The sequence below is a fragment of the Amphiprion ocellaris genome, chromosome 18, assembly GCF_022539595.1.
Source record: "Amphiprion ocellaris isolate individual 3 ecotype Okinawa chromosome 18, ASM2253959v1, whole genome shotgun sequence".
In the NCBI taxonomy this organism is placed as follows: Eukaryota; Metazoa; Chordata; class Actinopteri; family Pomacentridae; genus Amphiprion; species Amphiprion ocellaris.
This window is the reverse complement of record NC_072783.1, coordinates 6,186,845-6,210,227: the sequence shown is the minus strand read 5'-3', so window position 1 is coordinate 6,210,227 and position 23,383 is coordinate 6,186,845. Positions and strand designations below refer to the sequence as shown.

General features: G+C 41.4%; 1 protein-coding gene and 1 long non-coding RNA gene across 5 annotated transcripts in view; one reads left to right on the top strand and one right to left on the bottom strand.

Annotated features, from left to right (window-relative positions):
• The window catches only part of tcerg1l (transcription elongation regulator 1 like), a 45,313-nt gene extending 31,804 nt beyond the window's left edge, over nt 1–13,509 (top strand). For all 4 annotated transcript variants that reach the window (XM_023265256.3, XM_035945933.2, XM_023265258.3 and 1 more), the window contains 11 exons: nt 1,484–1,626; nt 1,732–1,800; nt 1,911–1,989; nt 3,712–3,797; nt 4,421–4,539; nt 7,736–7,887; nt 8,236–8,311; nt 8,394–8,496; nt 10,112–10,201; nt 10,340–10,458; nt 12,042–13,509. In XM_023265256.3, the coding sequence (XP_023121024.2) occupies nt 1,484–1,626; nt 1,732–1,800; nt 1,911–1,989; nt 3,712–3,797; nt 4,421–4,539; nt 7,736–7,887; nt 8,236–8,311; nt 8,394–8,496; nt 10,112–10,201; nt 10,340–10,458; nt 12,042–12,198 (1,193 nt within the window). In that variant the 3' untranslated portion in view covers nt 12,199–13,509. The remainder of the gene's footprint in view (nt 1–1,483; nt 1,627–1,731; nt 1,801–1,910; nt 1,990–3,711; nt 3,798–4,420; nt 4,540–7,735; nt 7,888–8,235; nt 8,312–8,393; nt 8,497–10,111; nt 10,202–10,339; nt 10,459–12,041) is intronic.
• On the bottom strand, nt 11,792–14,137 carry LOC129347335 (uncharacterized). The gene is made up of 2 exons (XR_008599385.1): nt 13,879–14,137; nt 11,792–13,639 (listed from the first exon to the last, which is right to left on the bottom strand). It is a non-coding gene; the product is annotated as an uncharacterized LOC129347335 (long non-coding RNA).
• Nucleotides 14,138–23,383: the final 9,246 nt, after the last annotated feature.

Sequence of the window (23,383 nt, the reverse complement as noted above, 5' to 3'; positions counted from 1 at the left end):
AGAGCAGCAGAGAGTAGAAGAAGATGAACTGTCATTCATTGTCAGAGGAAGAAAACACACTGCCTTTCCTCACGTGGCTACTTGAAGCCCCCTGCTGGTCAGAGCTGGAAACTGCAGCTCACCTGTTAGCATCTGAACAGCTCAGTCGCTCAAAATAGGTCAAAACTATAAATTACAGCAACCTGCACCTGAACTGATTTACTTGTTTTAGTTTCAAAGAACAGACAGAACATCTATACCTGTACTAAATTCAATTCAATCCAATTTTATTTATATAGCGTCAAATTGTCTCAAGACGCATTACAGAACCCGTATGAACCCCCAGAGCAGCCCTAAGGGGACAGTGGCAAGAGGAGGAAATTACAGTATGTGTTAACTAACTCTAAATGTCTTTGTGGAATTAGAGTGTCCCAGTAATCTTAGGTGCTGTGTTATTGTGGTAAACTGGTCTCAGGTGAGGGGCAACAAGAAAGCCACTCACAATATTCCCTCATGAACTACTACCATGGGAAAGAGCCACTGTGTTGAGCAAAGGGAAACTGTGGAAGCTTCCTGTAGCTGTTGTCTTATGCCCCAAACAGCAGCTCAGAGTAGTTTCCCTCAGTGGAGAGCCTGGATGGGGTCCTCTGAAGGTTCCACCTGTAATGATGGAAATACCCAAAGGAGATTGACTAGGGAAACACGTGCTTGACCAGTTTCTTGGCTTTGGAAGGAGTTCTTTCAGGTTTTTGCAGTCCAGGGGATTCCCAAGGTAGCTGCCAAATGTCAGCAAGCTGTCAGCAAAGGAGAAGAAGCACACAGCTTTTTTATTATTATTATTTTTACTGAGAATGTAGTCTGGTAGTAAGGAACACACCTGAAACCCCCAGAATCCTCCTCTGAGGAGTCAGAAGAAGACTCCCTCATGGAGGTCCATGCCAGAGTCAAAGGTTCCACAGGAACCAGGGTCAAAGGTTCCACAGGAACCAGGGTCAAAGGTTCCACAGGAACCAGGGTCAGGGCTGGGGGTAAACCCAGAGGTGGAGGAGATGCATCTGGAAAACATCGAGGTTTGGGATGTTGTCCAGTCTCCTGGCAGAAGGCCAAAGAAACAGATTTACAAATTCCACATGTAACAAAATCAACTTCAACATTTGTAAGAAAAGTATGAAAGATCCACTCCGAAATCAAGTTTACTGTCACCTTAAAATAACCCAGGAGCATCTTAAAGTCAAGCAATAAATAACTGATGTAAGACATCAACAACATCAGTATCCAGACAGGTTAAGCTGAAGTAAGACTCTGAGCTGCTGCAGTGTTTGAAATTTCAACACTATTTAAAAAGCTGAAGTTAATAAAGCCAAATACAGAAACATGCAGACACTTGAATGGTGAAATTTTATTTCAGTTATATTTCATTGAAAGAAAACAAACACAACTTGAAATGATGATTAAATATTCAGGTCAAAGTGTCAATCATTAAAATAATGACGTCATGCTGTAGGTGGAGCTTATTGCGAGGAGGCGGGGCTTCACACACAGAGACACGAGGAGGCGTGGCCAATCATCATACCCAATCAGCAGCAAAGACAGGTGTGGATGAAACCAGTGAACAGCCACAACAGAAGACTGTCTCCACCTGTACAGGTATTTGTGACATCACACAGGTGTAGAGATAGACCAGGTGTGAGACGGGATCATATTGTTGACACACTAATGTAAAACCTGTCTGTCTCTCTGTCTCTCTTGTAGCAGTTTGTATTTAGACCTGTCTATCCATCTCAGCTGTGCACTGACAGGTGGCATGGCTTACCTTTCCAGGTAAGTCTGTCTGTCTGTCTGTTTGTCTGTCTGTCTGTTTGTCTGTCTGTCTGTTTGTCTGTCTGTCTGTTCGTCTAATGTCTGTTTAATTTCAGTATATTCTCTTTCAGGTAATGAAAGAAGTCCAACCCTCCTTTCTTTCGTCACGGTTTTCTTCCAGATTCACTCTGGTGGCTGATTGCAGACACAGTAAGAGCTGTCTGTCTGTCTGTCTGTCCGTCTGTCTGTCCGTCTGTCTGTCTGTCCGTCTGTCCGTCTGTCCGTCCGTCCATACGTCCGTCTGTCTGTTGTTGGTTTTGCGTATGTTTGTTGACATGTGTCTCTCAGATATAAACCCAGGGTTACTGGTTATGACTTGCTGTGGCCAGTAGTCCCAGTCCCAAAGGGCTGAGAAGCTCCAGTTTGTGCTGGATATGAAGAAATCAGAAATAATTTATTGGTCCCCAACGGGAAATTGCTTGTGTTACAGATGTTCCCCTTCAAAGTCTTAGAAATATAAACAGTACAAAATATACAGATAAACTTAAGAAGAAAAGTTTGCCCGACAAAATATAAACAAAAGTAGAAACAGTATAAGCATCGATTTAAAATGTGTATTTGCTAAGAAAAACAATTGCCAGTATCCAGTGTAATAAATAGTATGTTAAGACACAAAGACAATAGTTGTTGCACTTTGACTGTTAGCTCAAAAGGAGAGGTTAACTGAAAAAGTTAACTGCTTGCATAGAAACATAATGAGTCCAGTCGGTAAGTACAAGTAGGAGGCCCAGGAAGCAGAGAAGACTGGCCAACAGCTGCTTTCCTTCCTTCCTTCCTTCCTTCCTTCCTTCCTTCCTAATCCAGATGTTTCAGGAGGTACTCTGACTGTTCAGTAACAACCAGTGCAAACCAACTGTCACTGAAATGAAGGATGGATAAACCATGATCAGCTCTCCAGTCTTCCACAGCTACTCAAAAGGAAGCATTATTATGTAAATGATGATTTACATGCAACACTAAAAGTTCAGGTGTTATTAGAGAGTTTGTTGTGTTAATGTTTACATTAACTGAATGCTACTCAGTACTGAAAACTCAGTATTTATCTTATATGTAGTCAGTTAGCCCCGTAGGAAAAGCTTCATATGCTTAAAGGGCCTCATGAGAGAATAGCTCTCTGGCATTGCTTTAGTGAAGGAGGTGCATTTCTGCTGTATGTTGGACAAAGTTTTACTACTGCTGTTGTTGTGCTAGTCTGCACTGTGGAAGCTCAGCACCATAGGCAGACATGTCACCAGGTGTTTACTGTAGCATGGAGCTGAATGGAGTGTGATAAATACCCTCCAGGTACATCCCCAGTCAGATTAAATGGAGTTAGAAAGAATTCATCACGTTTTGTTGTTGATAATTTTTGGTTGAAATGTCTGACAGTTGAAAATAATAAATGTGCTGAGATGAGGTTCACGTGGAGGTACGTCTGACTGCACGTCATGATTCTGTCACCAATGGTGTCTGACATCGCAGTCACATGACCACGCGTCTGATGTCACAACGCTTCATCTTCTGACAGAGGATCAAACTGAGCCAGGAGAACTCTGTTCATCTGTCACATTTTATCAGATCAACATTTTTACTGTCACACTCTGAACTGATAAATCACAGCATTCATGAAGCAAAGGGTTGGTTGGAGGCTTTCTCCTGAGTTCTGGGTTCATTTCAGTGGACAGATGTGGAACCAAACTCAGATCAGCAAGCAGCAGAAAGATCAGCTCAGTACCAGTTAGAAGATATATGACCAGTGGAGGAATTTTATAGCCTAACAACACCAGTTTTATAGTAAAACTTTAGTTGTACGTTCCGTTTTAACCGTAGTGTGGGTGCAGAATGTCGGCATGTTTCCGTTGTTTAATAAAGTTTTATTTGTTCTGTCTTCAGACAAGCGAGGGATGGGTGGAAGGAACGTTTCCTATGGAGGAACGTTACTGCTGAGGACGGAAAGAAAATCAGACGACAATAAACAGGTAAATGTTTACATCAAAGCACCCAAACTAAGAACCTTCAACTATGAAATACGTCCATGATCAATACCAGATGATCAATATCTGAAGTGTTCTATAGCTGCTCTGTGGTTCTACCTTTATTAAGGGTCTAATAGGTGTTCTGATAGGTGTTCTAATAATAGGTGTTCTAATAGATGTACTGCTATTTCTTCAGTACAGCTTTACTCTGAGTTCAGATCTGAGGTTCCTGACCAATCATACCTGGCTCTGGTCAACCACCTGACCAATCAGCTGACGTGTTCAGGAGGGGGACGGGGCTAAAATGTTTCACACAGTCTGAATGCATAATGTGTTTGTGAACATGAGAGCAGGAACACGTGTTCTAGTAGAACCAAAATGACAATACTACAGATAGATAATGATGAAAATGGACCCTTTGATGATGGATCTCCTGTTTTCATGATGGATCTCCTGTTTTCATGATGGATCTCCTGTTGTCATGATGGATCTCCTGTTTTCATGATGGATCTCCTGTTTTCATGATGGATCTCCTGTTTTCATGATGGATCTCCTGTTGTCATGATGGATCTCCTGTTTTCATGTAGGGTTTTAAGGTGTTTCTGTTTCCTGTGTGTGTGTTGCAGTGTGTTAGTGTGTCTGTACACAGAGACGAGGAAGACGAGGAAGACGAGGAGGAAGGAAGTGAAGAACGAAGGAAAGACAAGCGGCCTGTCGCCTCTACTCCTGTCCCAGGGTCGCCATGGTAACCACCACTGTCTCTGTCTCGCACACGCACACACACACACGCACGCACGCACGCACGCACGCACGCACACACACACACACACACACATTTGTCGTTCTCATTGTGGCAAAATGTGGAGCTGAAAGTCTGACTGACTGTGAGGTTCTGTTTAAAGGTGTGTGTTATAGAGGTTCTGTTTAAAGGTGTGTATTATAGAGGTTCTGTTTAAAGGTGTGTGTTATAGAGGTTCTGTTTAAAGGTGTGTGTTATAGAGGTTCTGTTTAAAGGTGTGTATTATAGAGGTTCTGTTTAAAGGTGTGTATTATAGCGGTTCTGTTTAAAGGTGTGTGTTATAGAGGTTCTGTTTAAAGGTGTGTATTATAGAGGTTCTGTTTAAAGGTGTGTATTATAGAGGTTCTGTTTAAAGGTGTGTGTTATAGAGGTTCTGTTTAAAGGTGTGTATTATAGAGGTTCTGTTTAAAGGTGTGTTACAGAGGTTCTGTTTAAAGGTGTGTGTTATAGAGGTTCTGTTTAAAGGTGTGTATTATAGAGGTTCTGTTTAAAGGTGTGTGTTATAGAGGTTCTGTTTAAAGGTGTGTGTTATAGAGGTTCTGTTTAAAGGTGTGTGTTATAGAGGTTCTGTTTAAAGGTGTGTATTATAGAGGTTCTGTTTAAAGGTGTGTATTATAGAGGTTCTGTTTAAAGGTGTGTGTTATAGAGGTTCTGTTTAAAGGTGTGTATTATAGAGGTTCTGTTTAAAGGTGTGTGTTATAGAGGTTCTGTTTAAAGGTGTGTGTTATAGAGGTTCTGTTTAAAGGTGTGTGTTATAGAGGTTCTGTTTAAAGGTGTGTATTTTAGGTGTGAGGTTCTCCTTTCTGATGCTTTCTAATAGAACTCTAATGTTCAGGAATGAGCTTTAGTCTCCTTCAGAGGTGTTTCCATGACAACTGTGAGCGGATGCAGAGGTTTGGTTGTTGTCTCTGTGCGTTCGACTGTCAACACAAACTGGCTGAATGCACAGATGCCTTGTTTATCCTGTTTGTTTGTTTGTTTGTTTACTCCGGGCTGCAGCTGCGTGAAATGAATGTTTGTTTTAGAGAGTAGAACCATGTTGTGTGTTGGTTCCTGTCAGAGTTCTGTCTGTTGTGTCGTTATCTTCACACAGTCACAAACTGATGAAGTTTCTACACCATAAAGCATCAACACAGTTTATGTCAGTAACTGCTGGTGAACGTATGAATAAAAAATAGATTGCAGAATGCTTTCCATACAGGAACACAGACAATAAAGGGCTAAAAATGAATAACGTATAATAATATGATGAAACACAGCAAAACAGAATAAAACCAATAATAAAATCAATAAAACTGGTATCTGGTAGGTCATTGTATAGCTAAAGAATATTCTGTAGTTTTGTATAAAACAGACAAAGAGCCAATTAAACAGTGACAGTAAAACATTACAAGAAAATGACAAACTGCATTTAAGTTGTTAAAACAGAGTCGGCTGCAGGTGGATCTTCTTCTGGATCCTCATCCTGCTGCTGATGTTACAACGTAGTTTTACAGTGATGGAACAGAGTCATGGTGAGCTGGTGTGCTGAGCTGCAGAGAGGCAGAACCTTCTAGAAGAAACAGCAGTGTAGAGACTTTGATACACAGAGACGAGGTTTGAGGTTTAATCCCAGAGAGGAGGGTTAGGGTTAACCCTTTAACAACCCTTTAACAACCCTGGCTTTTAGCTCAAAGCAAGGATTCAAGGATATTTATTGTCATTGCATTTCTGCAACGAAACATTGTTGGCCCCAAAAAATAACAAACAACGAACATGTGCAACATCTGCTTTAAAGTGTCTGATTCAAGTAAAATGCCCGGTATGAGGGCTGACATCCATGCAGATGACCCGTGATCTTCTCTGCATGTGCTTAGTGTACACAGAGTCCAGGTCCGGAAGCTCATCTCCCACGATCCTCTGTGCCACCTTTACCACCCGGGACAGATCCTGCCTGTTTTTTGCTGTACAGGAACTGTAACACACTGTGCAGCCCTGGCAGAGGATGCTCTCCATGATGCTTCTATAGAAGTTTCTGAGCAGTTATGGGGCCAGACCAGCCTGCTTCAGCTTCCTCAGGAAGAACATCCTCTGCTAGGCTTTTTTCACCAGTTTGGAGGTGTTTAGTGTCCATATCAGATCCTTGGTAATGTGCATGCCAAGGAATCTGACTGAGTCCATCCTCTCTACCTCTTCTCCACTGATATGGAGTGGGGACTGCATGACTCTCCTGGTCCTCCTGAAGTCTATCATGACTTGCTTTGTTTTGGTGGTGTTGAGGACCAGGTTGTTGTCTGCACACCACCCTGCCAGATGTTGGACCTGCTGCCTGTACCAGGTCTCATTGTTGTCCCTGATAAGGTCTACCACCGTGGTACCGTCGGCAAACTTTATCAGGGTGTTGGAGGAGTGGAGGGAAACACACTCCTCCAACAGGGTGAAGAGTTTTCATGGTTCTGGTTCTGGATGTCAGGTTCCCCATCCTGACATTCTCAGGCCTGTTGGTCAGAAAGTCCATAATCCATGAACATAGTGTGGTGGAGAGTCCAAGGTTGGTGAGTTTGCACCAGTTTATGGGGATTACAGTGTTGAAGGTGCTGCTAAAATCCACAGAGAGCATCCTAACGTAGGTATCTGGCTGCTCCAGGTGGGTTAGGGCTGTATGAAGTGCAACTGAGACACCATCCTCTGTAGATCCGTTCGTCCGGTACATGGACTGTTTGAAAGTGTTTGAAATATGGTATGAATTGTGTTTCTTCACTGAGGCCTGAAAATAAGTTGTATTGTGTGTATTTGGTCAGAATGTGAAAATGAAAGCAGCAGATAGAAATCAGACACTCTGGACTGAATGTAGAGTCTCCATATTCACTCTGGATCCCTGCTGAAGGTCAGTCTGGGAGTTTAAAGCCTCAGTGAGATGTGATGGACCTCCACACTCTGTCACGTTAACACTTCAACACTGGAGGCTGCTGTGAAGACTCACCTCTTCAGACCTTCAGAACATAGGCAGGACTGAGTGCAGACAGTTCTCAGTCCTCAGCCCTCCTGTCTGACCACCCAGTGGAAGGACAAGGCCTCCAGTCCCATCATGTGGTCCTCTCTGGACCAATGAGCTCTCAGGTCTGTAGTGTGATTCACAGGTACGTGTGCTTGTTTTGCTCAGGTGTGTGGTGTGGACCGGAGATGACCGGGTGTTCTTCTTCAATCCCACAATCCACCTCTCTGTCTGGGAGAGACCAGGGGACCTGATTGGTCGAGACATCAGCCGCATCATTGAAGACCCACCTCACAAGAGAAAGAAGCTGACACCTGTTGGTCAGTCAGCTCACCTGTCTGTCCCTTCACCTGTCTATCACCTCACCTGTCTGTCCCTCACCTGTCTGTCCCTCACCTGTCTATCCCCTCACCTGTCTGTCCCTCACCTGTCTGTCCCTCACCTGTCTATCCCCTCACCTGTCTATCACCTCACCTGTCTGTCCCTCACCTGTCTGTCCCTCACCTGTCTGTCCCTCACCTGTCTGTCCCTCACCTGTCTATCCCCTCACCTGTCTGTCCCCTCACCTGTCTGTCCCTCACCTGTCTATCCCTCACCTGTTAATGATCAATAAGAACACGCGTGTCTGTCTACACTGTTTAACTGTTCAACTCATTTCATTGCGACAGATAGCAGCTGCCAGTCATCTGGTCTCCATGGAGACGATGATGATGATGACCATAGACACACTTCCAAGAGGAACAGGTGAGTCTGAAGGAGCCAATGAAATCAGTTGCTTTGATCTGTGGACGTGTGATTATTTACATATCACTCTCTCTCTCTCTAGAATAGAGGAGTCTATGTCTCTCGTCCCACATCCAGGAGAAGTTAAGCTCCTCCCACTGGAGCTTCGGATCGCTCATTTTCGGGAGATGCTGCTGGAGAGAGGGGTGATGTGATGTTTTTATACGCATGTAGAATATGGAACAGCTTCAACAGGCAGAACTCTCACTGCTGAAATCAGTGACAAACATTAGAAGAGAAATGTTTCAGATCAGTCATCAGTCAAACTGATCAGATCAGTGTCAGTGACCATATCAACTCCTCTGTAGAAAAATCTGATTTTCTGGAGTTTATTCTTCTGGTGAAGAGTTCAGATGACGCTCAGCTGCTGGACTCCTGGTGCTGCATGTCGATCAGCAGGACGATGAAGCAGTTAGAAAACTGGAAGCAGCTTTTAGAGCTCATCTAGAGACACACTTCATCTGAACTCCACTCTGTCTGAAACTCTGATGGCTTTGCTTTGATTTTGTTGACCAGGTTCATGTGTTTTATATGCTGTGGATGTTTTAGCATCTATAGTTGGACCCAGTTCAACAGTACAGCACAGTGTGGATTAATTACTCTGTATTTCTGTCAACATATATTTTCTTCTTGTTTTCCTTTTGCATGTTTTGTGTTTTGACTCTGCATTGCATGTTTTAAACCGTACCTGATATAGTGAACTGAGGATGCTGAGACTGATGTTTTTATTAGTGTCCACTGATTATAAATGATCCCAATAACTTTGTAATTTCAATCTAATATTCAGCTTCATAGTTTGCTGTAAGATTCTTCCTTGGACTGCATTGAAAAACATCCTCTTGGCTAACTGCTTGTTAACGTGCACAGGTCCTGCTAAATAAGTCAGCAACAAATAGAGAAATAACAGGGTCATGAACAGACTGCTGCAGATTAAACACATCCAGTCATTAATGCAAAAGAAAACCAACCGATACTGAGATGTTCTCACATTTTTCTACTTTTCTCTGTTAGGTTGTTAAACTGTTATCATTTTAAATAAATATATTTTCTATTAAATGTAAAACTAATAGAGAATAGAGGAAGCCACTGTATGTACATATAGATTAAATAATGCTGGAGAGAGCTCTGAAACAAACTGTAGCCTCAGTGTTACATGTTGCTCAGTCTGGATATCAAGTTTTATCAGTGATTGTCAAATTAGCCAACATTTTCTGCTGTTGTCTTTGTTCAGAGCGGATTCTGTTCTCAGAGTTAAAGAGTTTCTGTTTAATCTACAGGACAACATATTGATTTGTTATCTGAAACGTATGTTTAATGACACTTAAATGATCCGGGCCCAAACAACAGCATGGATATTGTACTGCTACTTAACCCCTTGATGCTTATTGTCGTGAATTCGCAACAGACCCTTTTCATTCAGACTGCAACAGAGGTAGTGCATCCATTCCCCCAATGCCGGTTTGTGCATATTCAATACGTACCTGGGAACCTTTTAAAGCGCTGGTTTCTGGTAGGACTGGTCAGAGTGGGACCTAATTATTATATATGTTATTATTATTATTATTATTATAATATTCGTTCTATGTGTAATAGATAGATTAGGAATCTCCACTTATTTTAGAATCAGCTGGAAAACATACACAAAAAACATTTTTAAAATTTAATTGTAAATAAATTCAAGCATCAAGGGATTAAAAGATGTTTATTGAAAGACAGTGTATCCAGTAATAGACGGACATCCTGAACTGTGCTTATCCTCAGGTGTCTGCGTTCTCCACGTGGGAGAAGGAGCTCCATAAGATGGTGTTTGACCCTCGATACCTGCTGCTCACTTCAGACCAGAGAAAACAGGTTCATTTGAATTTTTCTGATGTAGAAATGCCACCTCTGAGTGGCCTGCTGCAAGTACTTCTCTCTCATGAGATGGTGACTTCAGACCTTCATGATGTCACTATGACATCAGTGTTACCTGTGCGCATGTGTTTGCAGGTGTTTGACCAGTTTGTGAAGAGCAGGGTGAAGGATGAATACAAAGAGAAGAGGAGCAAATTTCAGAAAGCCAGAGAAGAATTCAAACAGCTGCTGGAAGAGGCGAAGATCACCAGCAGGTATCCCTCATTCATTATTCAGCACAGCACTCTTAATTATTCAGCTGTGTTCCTGTAAAATCTGACCTGAGTCCACCGCCTCACCTGGACCGGCAGGTGTTTATCGACCGGTCACTTCGCTAAGGTTCAGTCTGGACAGCCGATGCTCTGTTTGCATGGTACACACTTTTATTCTGTAGGGGCTGAAGCTGCAGCTCTTACATTGGTGAAAACGGTGGAAAAAATTACTCTGATGAACATCCAAAGTCACAATGAGGGTTTTAGTTGTGATGCTGCCTCAGTTTATGGATCCACCACTGCAGTTAAAGGCTTTCCTGACTTCTTAGTAACTAAATCAAGTTGCGTTGCAGTTTAAAGTTGGCCGGAACTGTTCAGTATCTATCTATCTGTCTGTCTGTCTGTCTGTGTCTGTCTGTCTGTCTGTCTGTCTGTCTGTCTGTCTGTCTGTCTGTCTGTCTATCTATCTATCTATCTATCTATCTATCTATCAACTCTAAGTGTAGCTCTGGATATAATAAGTAAAATGCAGCAAGTTGTGAACATTCGACGTTTCACAGGGTTTCCTTTCAGCATCAGTGGGTTTCCCCAAAGCTTCCTTACAGATCAACCTTCTCTTTATTCAGCCTGACAGTGCAGATGGAGGACAGATGGATGGGGAGGTAGGGTGGGAAACAACTGACACAGATTTCATTTAGTTCTGTAACTGAATGTAAACTGCTCTGATAATCAGCTTAAATAACACGTCTGTTTGTACGAAGTGCTGTTTAAGCAGCTGTACTGTAGGCCTGCCTGGAGATATGCTGGCTAACTCACATTAAGCTAGCCTTGCAGACAAGCATGAGCTAGCTAACTGGCTATCAGAGATATATAAGGAAATCATGCTAAACTAATTTAAGCTATTTAGTTATTTCCTGCTGAAACATTGCTATTGTCTGTGAATATTTTAACATTGTAGAATGTAAATTAATCCAGTTTCAATGTGTACAAACACTGGTCCGTTCATTTTAATATTCTCTCCTTTTGTAGCATCACCATCCCTAAATATGATACACAGGACTCCTCTGGTCACCTCAAGTTTTCATGTCTAGTTTGTATTATCGTTGTAGCAGGGAAGTTGTTGCACTGTTATTAGCAGCAGTCAGCTAGTGGCAGTAACTATTTGGTGCTTCATCTCAAAGTGAGAAAACCTGTTTAGTGAGTCTCCACTTAGTAAAAACCTTTATTTTAACCAGACTATGTGTGAACTGTTGACCATGATAGTGTGACCAGCTGCTGTAATTGCTGACATCAGAGTTTAATTGTAGAACAAAACTTACTTAGAATTTAGTCAAAGTTTAATCATTTATTTTTATTCTGTGCAACAGAACCTGAAGACAGAAGAATATCATTTTTGTCATTATAGTTTTGTGCATGTGGCTCCTGTTTTATTTACAGTTGGCATTAATACTGATGATTTGTCTTCAACAAATCCATAATCAGAAATAAACTGACTTCAGAGTGTTCAATCATCTGCATGATGCTTAAACCCTCGGTACTCAGGACAAAACCCTAATATTCATGTTTGTGTTGATTTTTCTCTGCAGATCAACTTTTAAGGAGTTCTGTGCTCGTTACTGTGGCGACCAGCGTTTCAATGCCCTTAACAGGAAGAAGGAACAGGAACTTCTGTTCACCCATTACATCACATCCTTAAAGAAAAGAGACAAAGAGAACAGAACCAGGCTTAGGAAGATGAGATGAGAACAGTTCTGTTGTGAGAACTGAACTGTACAGAGCCATCTAGAAACCCTGCAGAACTCATCCAGGAAATTCCAAAACCTTAAGGAACATTTAGTAAACCTTTTACAGCGTTCTCTCCCACCATACTGAGCTGATCATACACTGGATTTCATTGATGAAACCTGGTTTCAGACTGTCCTGGCTGTTACAGAAACCAGACTGGGACTGGAATCACCAGACTGGGATCCTTGCATCTCAGTGGTTCTACTGTTTCTGGACTTTGTGTTTGTGTGTTTTATGGATTTTCAGGAAAGGACACAGACCAGCACCATCGGTGTATTTTCTGTGGTGAGCCGAAGCTATCTGGGCCTGCTGAACTGGGTCAAAGCTAGGCTGAGTCTTACTGTGATATTTGAAGAACTGAATCAAGAAAAACAGGACTGAACTGGACTCAAACAAAAATCAGTGCAAAACAGGTATCTGTTGTGACAATCTCTATGGAGTGACCAGGCTAATCAATCACACTTAGTACAGCGCCTTCCCTACAAGTTAGTGCTTTATAGTTTGAGACTAATGCACATGAGAAATTATAAAAAGTGAAATAGGTTAAATCCAATTAAAACCAATACCTGCAGGGGCATCATGAAACAGATCAGGGGAAGTCAACACAATTAAGACAGGAATATAACTAAGAATAATGGCATGATAATGAGCCACGACACCGTGACTATTTAGACTGACTTCAGTAATGTTCAGCTTGTTATCAGGTAGCAGCATGTCTGGATGTATTAGTCAGAGACCAGATGGTCAGTCCAGTTGGGTTCTGGACTCTCAGAAACCTTATATTGTTGACCTAGCCAGCAGTGCTGAAGGGGGACAGACCAGTAACCAGACTTAAAGTGCACCAGGTCATTGTTGGCTGCAGTAGAGTCCAGATCTTCTACAGATGTCGTGGTACCTGATACTTCAGTAGACTCAGCTTCTCAGCAGATCACAGCTGTTGCAGATTCATAATGTTTTGCCCCCTTGAACACACACACACGTGTATCTGTTCAGTGTAAACCCAGTCACCTGATTCACCGTCAGGTCCGATGTGTCTTTTAAATGAACATATCTGTTAACAGGATGCTGTTGATGTGACGTAAGTCCTGCTCCTCACCTGTCAGCATAGTGAGCTGTGATTGGACAGGTCTTGTGTCCTGATGTTCTGATTGGATGTTTCTTTGTGTCTTGACTTCTCAGTGAATGGTGTCTATGTTGAAAAGATCTTTTTGTTCTGTTTCATCATCTGTTGATCATGAAGTGTTTGAAAAATTAAACTGTTTAAACATGTATTGCTACAGTGTTTAAGTCAAGTTTAGATTTTGGCTTTGATTTTCCTCTCAAACGGGGGTTATGCGTGTCCATGTGGTTAGTGCATCAAGGAAGACAACTTGGTTGAGTGTTTTCCAGCATTTATTTTCTGCAGAAGAGATTGAAACGCATTAATCACCTTTCCTTATGCACTCTGCTCCCTCAGCAATGCAAAGCAACACTTTCAAACATTTTTAAAAAGTACATTTTCAACATCAAATCTCACAACAGTGAAAACAAATCAAATACAAGACGAAGAACAATGCCACCTGGTGGCCACATTAACAGTGCATCAGGGTGGAGTGACTGAACGGAAGCAAAAGTTATAACTTAAAATAAAACACATACCTGCAGAAGAGATTAAAATGCATTAATCACCTTCTGGTCACCTTTCCTTATCTGCTCCTAAACATGCAAACAAAAACAGTGTTTACACAAACTGTGCGGTGTGAATGCACGTCACAGAGCGGACCTCTACTGACAACTCATGCCAAAAAAAAGTGTAACTAAAAACGTCTATGAAACATATAATAATGGTCAAAACAACACAAACAGCCTGACAACATAATAGTACACAACAGTAAACAACATGCACCAGAGACTTCGACAAAAATAGCAAATCTGCAAAGAAAATAAAACATTATAACTGCATGTTCCCCCACAACTTACCCTCAGCAAAGCAAACCAACACTGAGGGCTCGACGGGAGAAACTACGGAAGCCTGGGAGGCTCAGACAAGGCAGAGTGCAGAAAGGCAATTCCCACAGGCAAACTCAATAACACAATGGCAAATAAAAATAACTCACTGAGATAAAATTCACAAATACTCAACAACACCAAACAAATTGAAAGTAATAATGAATAAAATGCATTTTTAACTGTTACATTAACACTCGCTCAGTGAGAGCAGCTGGAGACGTCGTCATGTACTCCGAGTTGCTCTGATTTTCTGACTTTAAAGAGTAGTCTCTTGTTGAGCAGCTGTAGGGTGAGAGATGTAAAACAGCCAAGGAGAGGAAAGAAGAGGTTGGATATAAACATTGTTTTTGAAGACTTCAAAGCAATGATTGTATTGTGGGGCCACCCTGATGTCGCTCATACAGCTCTGACCCATTGGGGCATGGACACTGGACCTTTGGGGGTGTCCTGTTGGTCCTCTGTGGATCTGGCTTGTTCCATCACACCTCATGGATGCACTGGAGGTGAACACCCTGAGCTCTCAGTCACATTTCTCAAGCTGTTTCTGGTCAGTTTTGGCAGATAGTGAAGTGATTGTCATAGGAGATCACTGCCATTGCTGAATGCTGTTGCCATATTCAGTTGTGTAATTCCAGGCTGATTCATCAGCTGTGTCTCAGTCGGACTTCTCCCTCTCTGCCTCCTCTTTCCTCAGTGTTGGCTGAGGAACGTACAACATCTAAACAGCTCATTCTACACATCAGACAGGAACAGACTGACAGAGCCACGGAAGAAATTAAAGTTATACTTTCCACCACTATGATTTATGATGTAGCTGAGTCTGCTTGCTGGTTTGTCTGGCGCCTCTGAGTCACGTGACGGTACAACATCCAATCACAAGAGGAGGATTAGCTGCTGCTCCTCAGATGGAGGACCTCTGACAGCCAATCAGGTCGCCTGTTTGTAGAAGCCGCATCAGTGCAGACATACAGGACAGAAACTGAAACTAAAGTATCGATATCCTTGCACTGGTATCATTCAGCTAGTGATGGACAGGTGAAGCCTCATGAAGCACTGAGGCTTTCCATACAATTATGCTGAAAAAGATTCAAAGCTTCAAGACTTCAGTGACAGTGACATCTGGTGGACAATGAAGCCATAGCAACCTCTCAAGAGCGACCGAAGCACTGACACTGTTTCAATCCCATGTCAGCAATACAAGTTCAGAAAAGGCTGTGTGGTCATTCATGTGTTTTGTTCATTTATACTAAACAATGATTATGTCATCATAAAACATTAAAATAAATGATGCTTGTTTGAAACTTAGAAGTACAACTGAGTTCTTTGTTTAAAGGAGTAAAACATTAGGGTTTTTTTTGAAAAAAAAAAAAACCAAAGAAACAACCAAAAACTAATATGCAGACACACTCACCCAAACTCAAACACATTTCAGATGAAACTAAAGAATAAATCTAAATGATAGAATATGAAGTGTTAAATGTTGGTTCAGGTTCATTTGGAGCTTTAAGCTTCTTTTAAAAAAGAAAAAAACTGGACTAAAAGTCCGTAACAGGATAAGACATTCTTCCTGCTTTCCAACTGATCACATATTATTTATTTGGACACATTATTAGCTTACTGTCTGGATTTCCAGTGTCGACAGGGTCACTGGTTTGCTGGGCAGATTGTCACCATGTCTGGAGTGTCTCAGCATGCATGATGTGTTGTTGCTGTAAGAAAACTCTTGTGTGCAGAACAAACACCGCACCTACAAACAATTGGAATTATGAGACCCATTTAAAAATTAAAAATACAGTTCAGAAATTACAACATAAAATGGGCATAAGAAGCATTCTACCTTATTTGGTGGCATAAGATCAAAGTGATCCCAAACTTTTGAATGCTGTTTACTGCTTGTACTTGGCATGAAAATCGCCAAAATACACCAGATTCACTCTCCAACTCTCTATCTACTCACAACCTGACATTTTTGGAGAATAATGATGCATCTCTATGGCTTGTACAGCCCCAAACCACTCAGAACTGTCAAACCTGTGTCAAGCTGTCATTGGCTCGGGGCGTATTGAAACTTTCTGAGCCCATGAAAGGCTTCAAAACATTTTGAAACGATGAAACGCGAAGTGAAGCAGTGATGACGTCCAAAGCTTAAAAACGTCATCGGTCACGTGACAGTGGGGTTTTGATACACGCTCCCACACAGTGATTCGAATCGATCTGCTTCGATAAGAGCGACACAAGCTGAAGCCTCGGTATCATTTGCCCATCACTATATTCAATATCAGTACCAACGCTGGTATCGATATTTGTATCGGTCCGCCCACCTCTAATGGACAGAGCAGGTGCAGCAGGTGAGAGGGGAGTCGTCCCGCTGTAGCAGAGAACAGTTGCAGAAATGCGCTAGCTTAGCTGACAAAGTAAAGTTAAAAGTTGGAACTCACGTTTATACGGGCTGCTGGACTTTTCCCTGGGACTGGAACCTCCACATTCTTTGGATGGACTTAAGTTTACAAGTTTTGGAGCAGCAGAAGAATCCAGCTCTGACCTTGTTAGCCTGTTCTGCTCAGTATGGACGCCGCTAATTATGTAGCATATTAAGCTCTATCCTGCATTCATTAGCACAGTGAATGCTAACAAAGCTAACCACCAGCTAAATGTGAGCTTCCAGGTCGCTCAAAGTTCCTCTGGACACGTTAGAGGTGAAGGACACGGACCTTTGACTCTCCACGAGGTCTCCATGGACGCGGACATCAGCTTTTAGCAGCGTGGACACCTGCTGACAGGGAAGGACGTTGGACCATCTTCAGAACAGCTTCAGCTTCAGGTACCTTTGTTCTGCCTCACTGCTGCTTCATAGTTTGATTTGGGTCTCAACGAGCACCAGTCCTGCATGGTTTATCAGTTTACCTGGCTGTGTGTGTGTTAGTGAGGCCCACTGAGTGTTTATTTGGAGGTTTTTTTGGGTAAAAAATCCTAACATTTTGTGTGCAACTGGTGAACCTTAAATTCTGTACTAAACGGAAAAAAGCCCAATAATTTATTGCATTAATTGGTTATTTTATGAACATTTTGTTTCATATTTTTAAAATAATAACAGGCTGTCATATTTCCTGTGTGGCATTTGATTGTTCCATTGATTTAGTTTCTGAGCCTATTTGGAGTCTGTATTTAAGCCTTAAAGGTAAAATACATTTAGGTTGGTTAAGTTATAATGTTTTCATTTGCTAGCTGCTACACTGAAGGAAAACTAAGATAATTAGCTCTAGTTTTCAGGGTTAATATTTAAGGAATTACTTTAAAAGAGGCCTATTTTATAGAGGACAGGAGCTACAGATGTAGCTGAGCTTTTAGTTTCCAGGTGTTTGATTTGCCAGTAGTTTACCTGCTTTATCTCTTTGTTCATTAAATGTTTGAGTCTTCAGAGACTTGCAGCTGCTCTGAAGGCTGTTAACTCGTCATATTCTGCTCTCAGAATTAGTAGTTCTCTTTCTGTTTATGGTCACTGCTCTGATGAACTTTTTCTTGGATGATTCTAATTTTATCCTTCAAATGTTGTCTTTTTTGTTGTGCTTTTTTAGAGTTAGAGCAAGTGCAGCTCATTATATGTTCCCTAAAAAAAAGCCTTAAATGCTTCCCACCTGGTACTGGCAGACATTTGTGTCGTGTTAATTTTAAAGAACTCATCTGTGCGTTTTCCTAAATAGTCTCTAAAGTCCTGGTCCTGTAGTTACTTGAGCTGAAAGTCCATCTAGGTGGGTCTTTGACCACCTTAGTGTCCTCATACACAACATGGTGCACGGTCTGAAATTACAATCATAGGAACAGTTTGTATTTTGGAGTATAATCCCACAGATATTAAGAAGTAATCGATACGTGAGTATGTATTGTGTGTACTGGAGTAACATGAATAATCCTTGCTATCTGGTTCAGTTCCCTTCATATGTCTATCAGTCCTAGTTCTTCAGTAAAACATAGAATAGTTGTTCTGCATCAGTTATGTGACTGATTGTAGCCTGTAGACCTGTTGAGGTTTGGATCCAGCTACAGTTAGCATCTCCTGCTAATATCTGTTGACCTAGATATGTTGAGAGAGTAAGAAACAGATTTGTAGAGGAGCCTGGATCATCTACATTAGGACCGTACACATTTACTAAGTTCAGATGTTCTGACCAGAGTGAACCTTGGATAATAAGGTATCTGCCCATCTTATCCTGGACTGCATTTGTTACTAGAATTGGGATTAATTTATGAATAAGTTTCATGACTCCTCTGACCTGAGATGTAAAAGAAGCTGTGAATACATTGCCCTGCCATCTCCTCCAATACCAGTTCAATATAGATAGATAGATAGATAGATAGGTAGGTAGGTAGGTCACTGTTATAGATAGATCTTTTAGTGGTCCTGCAGCAGAACATTTTCAGTGTTACAGCAGCAGATAGAAAAAAACAACAGTACAAAGACAAGGGCAGCACACAGTCCACGGATATAAATAGATGCTTTCTCCTTAGAGACGAAATATAAATGTTTGTAGAAAAAAATTCTGTGAAATTACACGTATTGTCTTATTTACATTTTTACTGCACAGTTAGTGGTTGAACTGAACTACTGGGAGCTTGATTGAACAGTGTGACTGCAGCAGGGAGGAAGGACCTGCAGGATCTTTCCTTTAGACCCTGTGGGTGAAGAACCTGCAGGATCTCTCCTTTAGACCCTGTGGGTGAAGCAGCTGCCCACTGATGGTACTGTTTCCTGCAAGGGGTGGAAGGTGTCCTCCATGATAGACATGGTTCACACTGAAATATGAACCTAAAGAAAAGAAGCTGTTCCAGGTTTTATAACAGTTGGTGTTTCTTCCTTGTCCATTTTACATTTAAATTTCTATTAGATGCTGTTTACACTTTCACCTTTAGGGCTGTGCATCATGTTTCATATTGAAGTGTGTCTTTTTTAACCACACCTGCTGTAGTTTACTAGTTATCTCCTGCTGTTCATCTCTAGTTTTCCGTTATTCTACCAGTCACTGTTCAGTCGTCACTGCCTTTATCTTCTTGATAAAGTCTGGGGCCTCCTCTGGAGTGTTGAAGGTTCTGGTTCTCTATATGTTAGCAGGAGTCTCACTGGATGAATCAGTGTTGGATCTTCAGGCTCTGCTGATGGACCAGGTCGTATTCTTTCCTCTGCTTGTGAATCTCCTCAGACAGCTCAGAGTAGAATCTCACTGCTGGTTCTTGGAGTTAATATCTTGGTTTCCAGCATGGATTACCTTCAGTTTGTCCGTGTGGTTGAATGACTCCATTATTAGCGTTCTTGGTGAGGAGTTAGCATCTGTCTTTGGTTTGACCCAGTGTTTTCTCTCCAGAACAATGTGGCTGCTGATCTCCAGTATTTCTGATATCCATTTTCCTGTCTGTGCTTTTCCTGCTCATAACAGGTCAATGCTGTGTACTGAGTCAATATAAATTTCTAAGCTCCTTATATTTAAATTCAGTTTGTTTTCTGACAAAACTTGACAAGGCAGCGGTACTTCTACTGAGTAGAATAACAGCAGTTTTCTGGTGTATCCACAGAGTTTAGCTGGCTCCAGTCTAACTGTATGGAGGTCTCTGTTGCTGTCCCTGGAGCTCCTTGACATGTGGATGTTTTGTTGTGTAGCTCAGTTTGAATAGCACATTAAACAGTGAAGTGTATTTAAAACAGTGAAATTCTGAATTGATTATTTGTTTGCTAGTAGCTCGTTCAGCTCATGTCACTGGAGCAGTATTTACAGCAATACTTTGGTCAAAATGAGCTCCAGTGTTCATGTAGCTGTTGTTCATTGTATCATCAGAAGATGTGTTGCTAATAAGTCCCACAGTCGGGGAGGAATGCTTCGTTCCAGTATTAAAGTCAGAAATATTGTGGCGGCTGGTAAAGAGCGGAAACTGAATGGGAGTCACAGTGCACACTAGGATGGCGGTATTGTCTGGTGGCTGGAATTGTTCCTATATTATTTCATATCGTATTTGTACAGGCCTAAATGGTTTTCAGTGGCTTGTCAGAGTCCAGTGGTTGAGCTTTAGCACCATCACATCCTTATTTCTAGGACATTATCTGTTGACAATGTGACAAAATGTCCCTCACGCTGGTTTTTTGGTCACAGAAACTCTAAAATCCACCGATGGTCTGTTCTGTGTCGAGTATGAAGCCCTCGCTGGTCTGCTTTTCAGAGCTGGATTGTGAAAGCAGGGCGCCATCTGTTGGAGGACGATGGCTGCTGCAGCTCTGATCAGCGCTCTGTGGCTCATTCCTTACCTACCGACAGCTACTGCAGCTGGGTGGTGACAGGTTTGTTGTGGATCACCAGGCTTCCTGGATCTTTTTTCATTGATGTGAAGTCACATTTTGGCTTTGTTCTAGCAGTTCTTTCCCATGTGGAGCCATGATGTGGACGTACAGACAGACGCAGACCTTCCATCCAAAACTGAGCCACTCTGAGTTTCACAGACATTTTTATTTCCACGGTCATGCAGTCTGGCTCGTTGGATCTCAGAGCTGCCCAGTTTTTCTGATGTGAGGGTCAGTGATGGCAGGTGTGTTCACCTCTTCTGATGATGATGATGTGGAGATGGTTCCACTTCCTGGAGTCTCTGAAGAGGTGGATGTTCGTCCTGCGCTCTGGGAGGATGATGATAACGTAGGCCTGGTGTACATGAGCTGCTGCATGTCTTTTCTGTTGGTTGATTACTCCAAAGCAGTGGTAGCTGTTACATTCCACGTTGTGTACACACACACACACACACACACACACACACAACTATAAATAAGTGTTAATAGATCTGTGTTTTAAACTGGGACAAGTTCAGATACCTGCAACATTGTTAAGCTGTTGTACTGTTCTTCGTTAAACTCCTTAAATTCAACGACATGTCGGTCAGTAATGTTGTCTGATGGTTCTTGAAAGAAACAAACTTACAAACTAAACTGATCTACAAGTTCCCGTGAAGGTAAACTAATAATACTGATCATGCATCACAGCTTGCAGCAGAATGTGACAGAAAAAAGACAGAAGAGCCCTTTATTCTAGCTGGCAGGAAGTGCAGGGAGGAAGTGAGGTAATAAATCAGACTCACCTGAGCTGAGCTGCTGCTAACAAAGGAAGCATGAACAACAGTAGAGAGAAGAGGAGATGAAGTTTTCAGTTTGTGGTCTGGTTTTCTTAAAAGATAAACACAGTGAAAGTGAAGAGGGAACTTTTACTGTGTGAACATTTCCTGGTCCAGCAGAAACTGCAGGATATAAGCTGATCCCAGCAGCAGGACTGGATGTGTGTCTTTCCTCGTCTTTGGCTGCTTTTGTTGGATCCTGGTTCAGCTAAGTTTCCTGATTTTATTTTTTTTTCTGTTAAAATTTCCAAGCTTTTCATTTTAAGCTGTAAAATCCCTCACAGCAGCTTCTCCTGCCATCACCAACACTCCCATACTGAACATAAACTCTCCCACACCTCAAAGCTGAACTGAAACCATTCATTCTAGAACTGAAATTTGTTTGAAGTGAATTCTTAATTGTGGAACTTTTAGTTTTCTTTATCAGGAAATGGAATTTTATTATTAATTATTAAATCTTTATTTTACCAGGTAAGATCAGTTTCTCCCCAGCAGGAAGAAAGATAACAAATAAAGAAAAGATGTACAAAAAAAGGACACACAAGTGTTCAAACAGAAATTAAAAATAGCCGAGATTAATGCTTGCAATTCAGTGACAGCAGTCAGCTGGGGTCTGCTGCAGCTTCTGCTTAAGGATGTAAAGTGATGGAAGAGACGAGAGTTTCAGACATTTTTGGAGGGAATTCCAATCGATTGTTGCAGCAAAGTGAAAGGAATTCCTGCCAAAGACAGTGTGAACCTTGGGGATAGAGATTGTTGTGAAAATTTACTTTGTTCTGTGTCAGATCTTTAGTTGTAGTTTTGCCAATGAGATATTTTTTCTGATTAAAGTCTCATATAATCTCATTTAGTGATGTAAGACTGAATTCATTGCTGCGGTTCTCTTCTGTCTTGTGATGTTTGGCAGTGAGAGACTTCAGTTTTCTGGGTGATCTCTCTCATTTGAAACTACTTAAAGTATTAAAGTAGCTCCATGGAAGTTCTGCTGTGTTCCATCCTACATCTGGTAAATGGGTGAAGCTTCATTTGTCCATTTTTCAATAGAAAATTCTAAAATTTGTCGTATTTGTAGATCGTATGCGGATCGCCTCTATGGAGTGGAACAAAAAAATGAAACAAAAAATGTCCCATATGGAACTTCATGTTAATACCAACCTGTCGCTGTTCAAGTCCAGAATAAAAACTCACCTCAGACGTGCCTTTGACTCCTAGCACTGTTTCATTTTCATGTCGTCCCAAAATACCTCATTTAAATGTTACTGATTCATCTGTGCTGCATTTTGGTTTTTTGGTTTTCATGATTTTATGGTTTTGTAGGAACCAAAATGCATTGTTTTGTGTTAACTTGGTGATAGAAAGCACTTTGATCTTTTTTTATGTTGTTGTAAAGTGTTGCTTCATATAATGCTAGTTTGGACAATTTATAGCAGTTGGGTGTCAAGTGCTCAATAAATTTTGATTGATTGATGGTTTTGAAAGCTGTTTATGGCATCAGCATCACAGTTAATGATCTGCAAAGAAAAATCTTTGGTCAGAAACATCATTTTAGTCTTCACTCTCTTTTACAGATATCTGCTGCTATTTGAAAGCAAACTTACGTATTAAGGATTGGAAAAAAATATAAATTCTTTTTAACTCATATTTTACAGAATAGTTTTGTTAATTACACATAATATCAAGTAAAATTACAAAACAAAGTATTAATATGCAAACAAATACAAAAGAAATGTACATAATGGCCACGTCAAAATCCATATTTTAATAGTAATTTCTCAAAAACGTCCATCATGTCTTCTTATTGATACTTTAGTTTCTGATTCTTTTGTTCAGACAGTAGGTGAATGGATAGATGTTATTTACCTGCTTGACAGTTTCTCCATCCTCAGCAGCGTCTCACTGACAGCGTGACGTGTCAGTCAGCAGATTTTGACAGCCGGCATTTGCGGCCCAGTAGAGTCTCCAGATGCTCCGGACCAACCACACCCTCACCGTAATGGCATGTCATGGTGAGCCC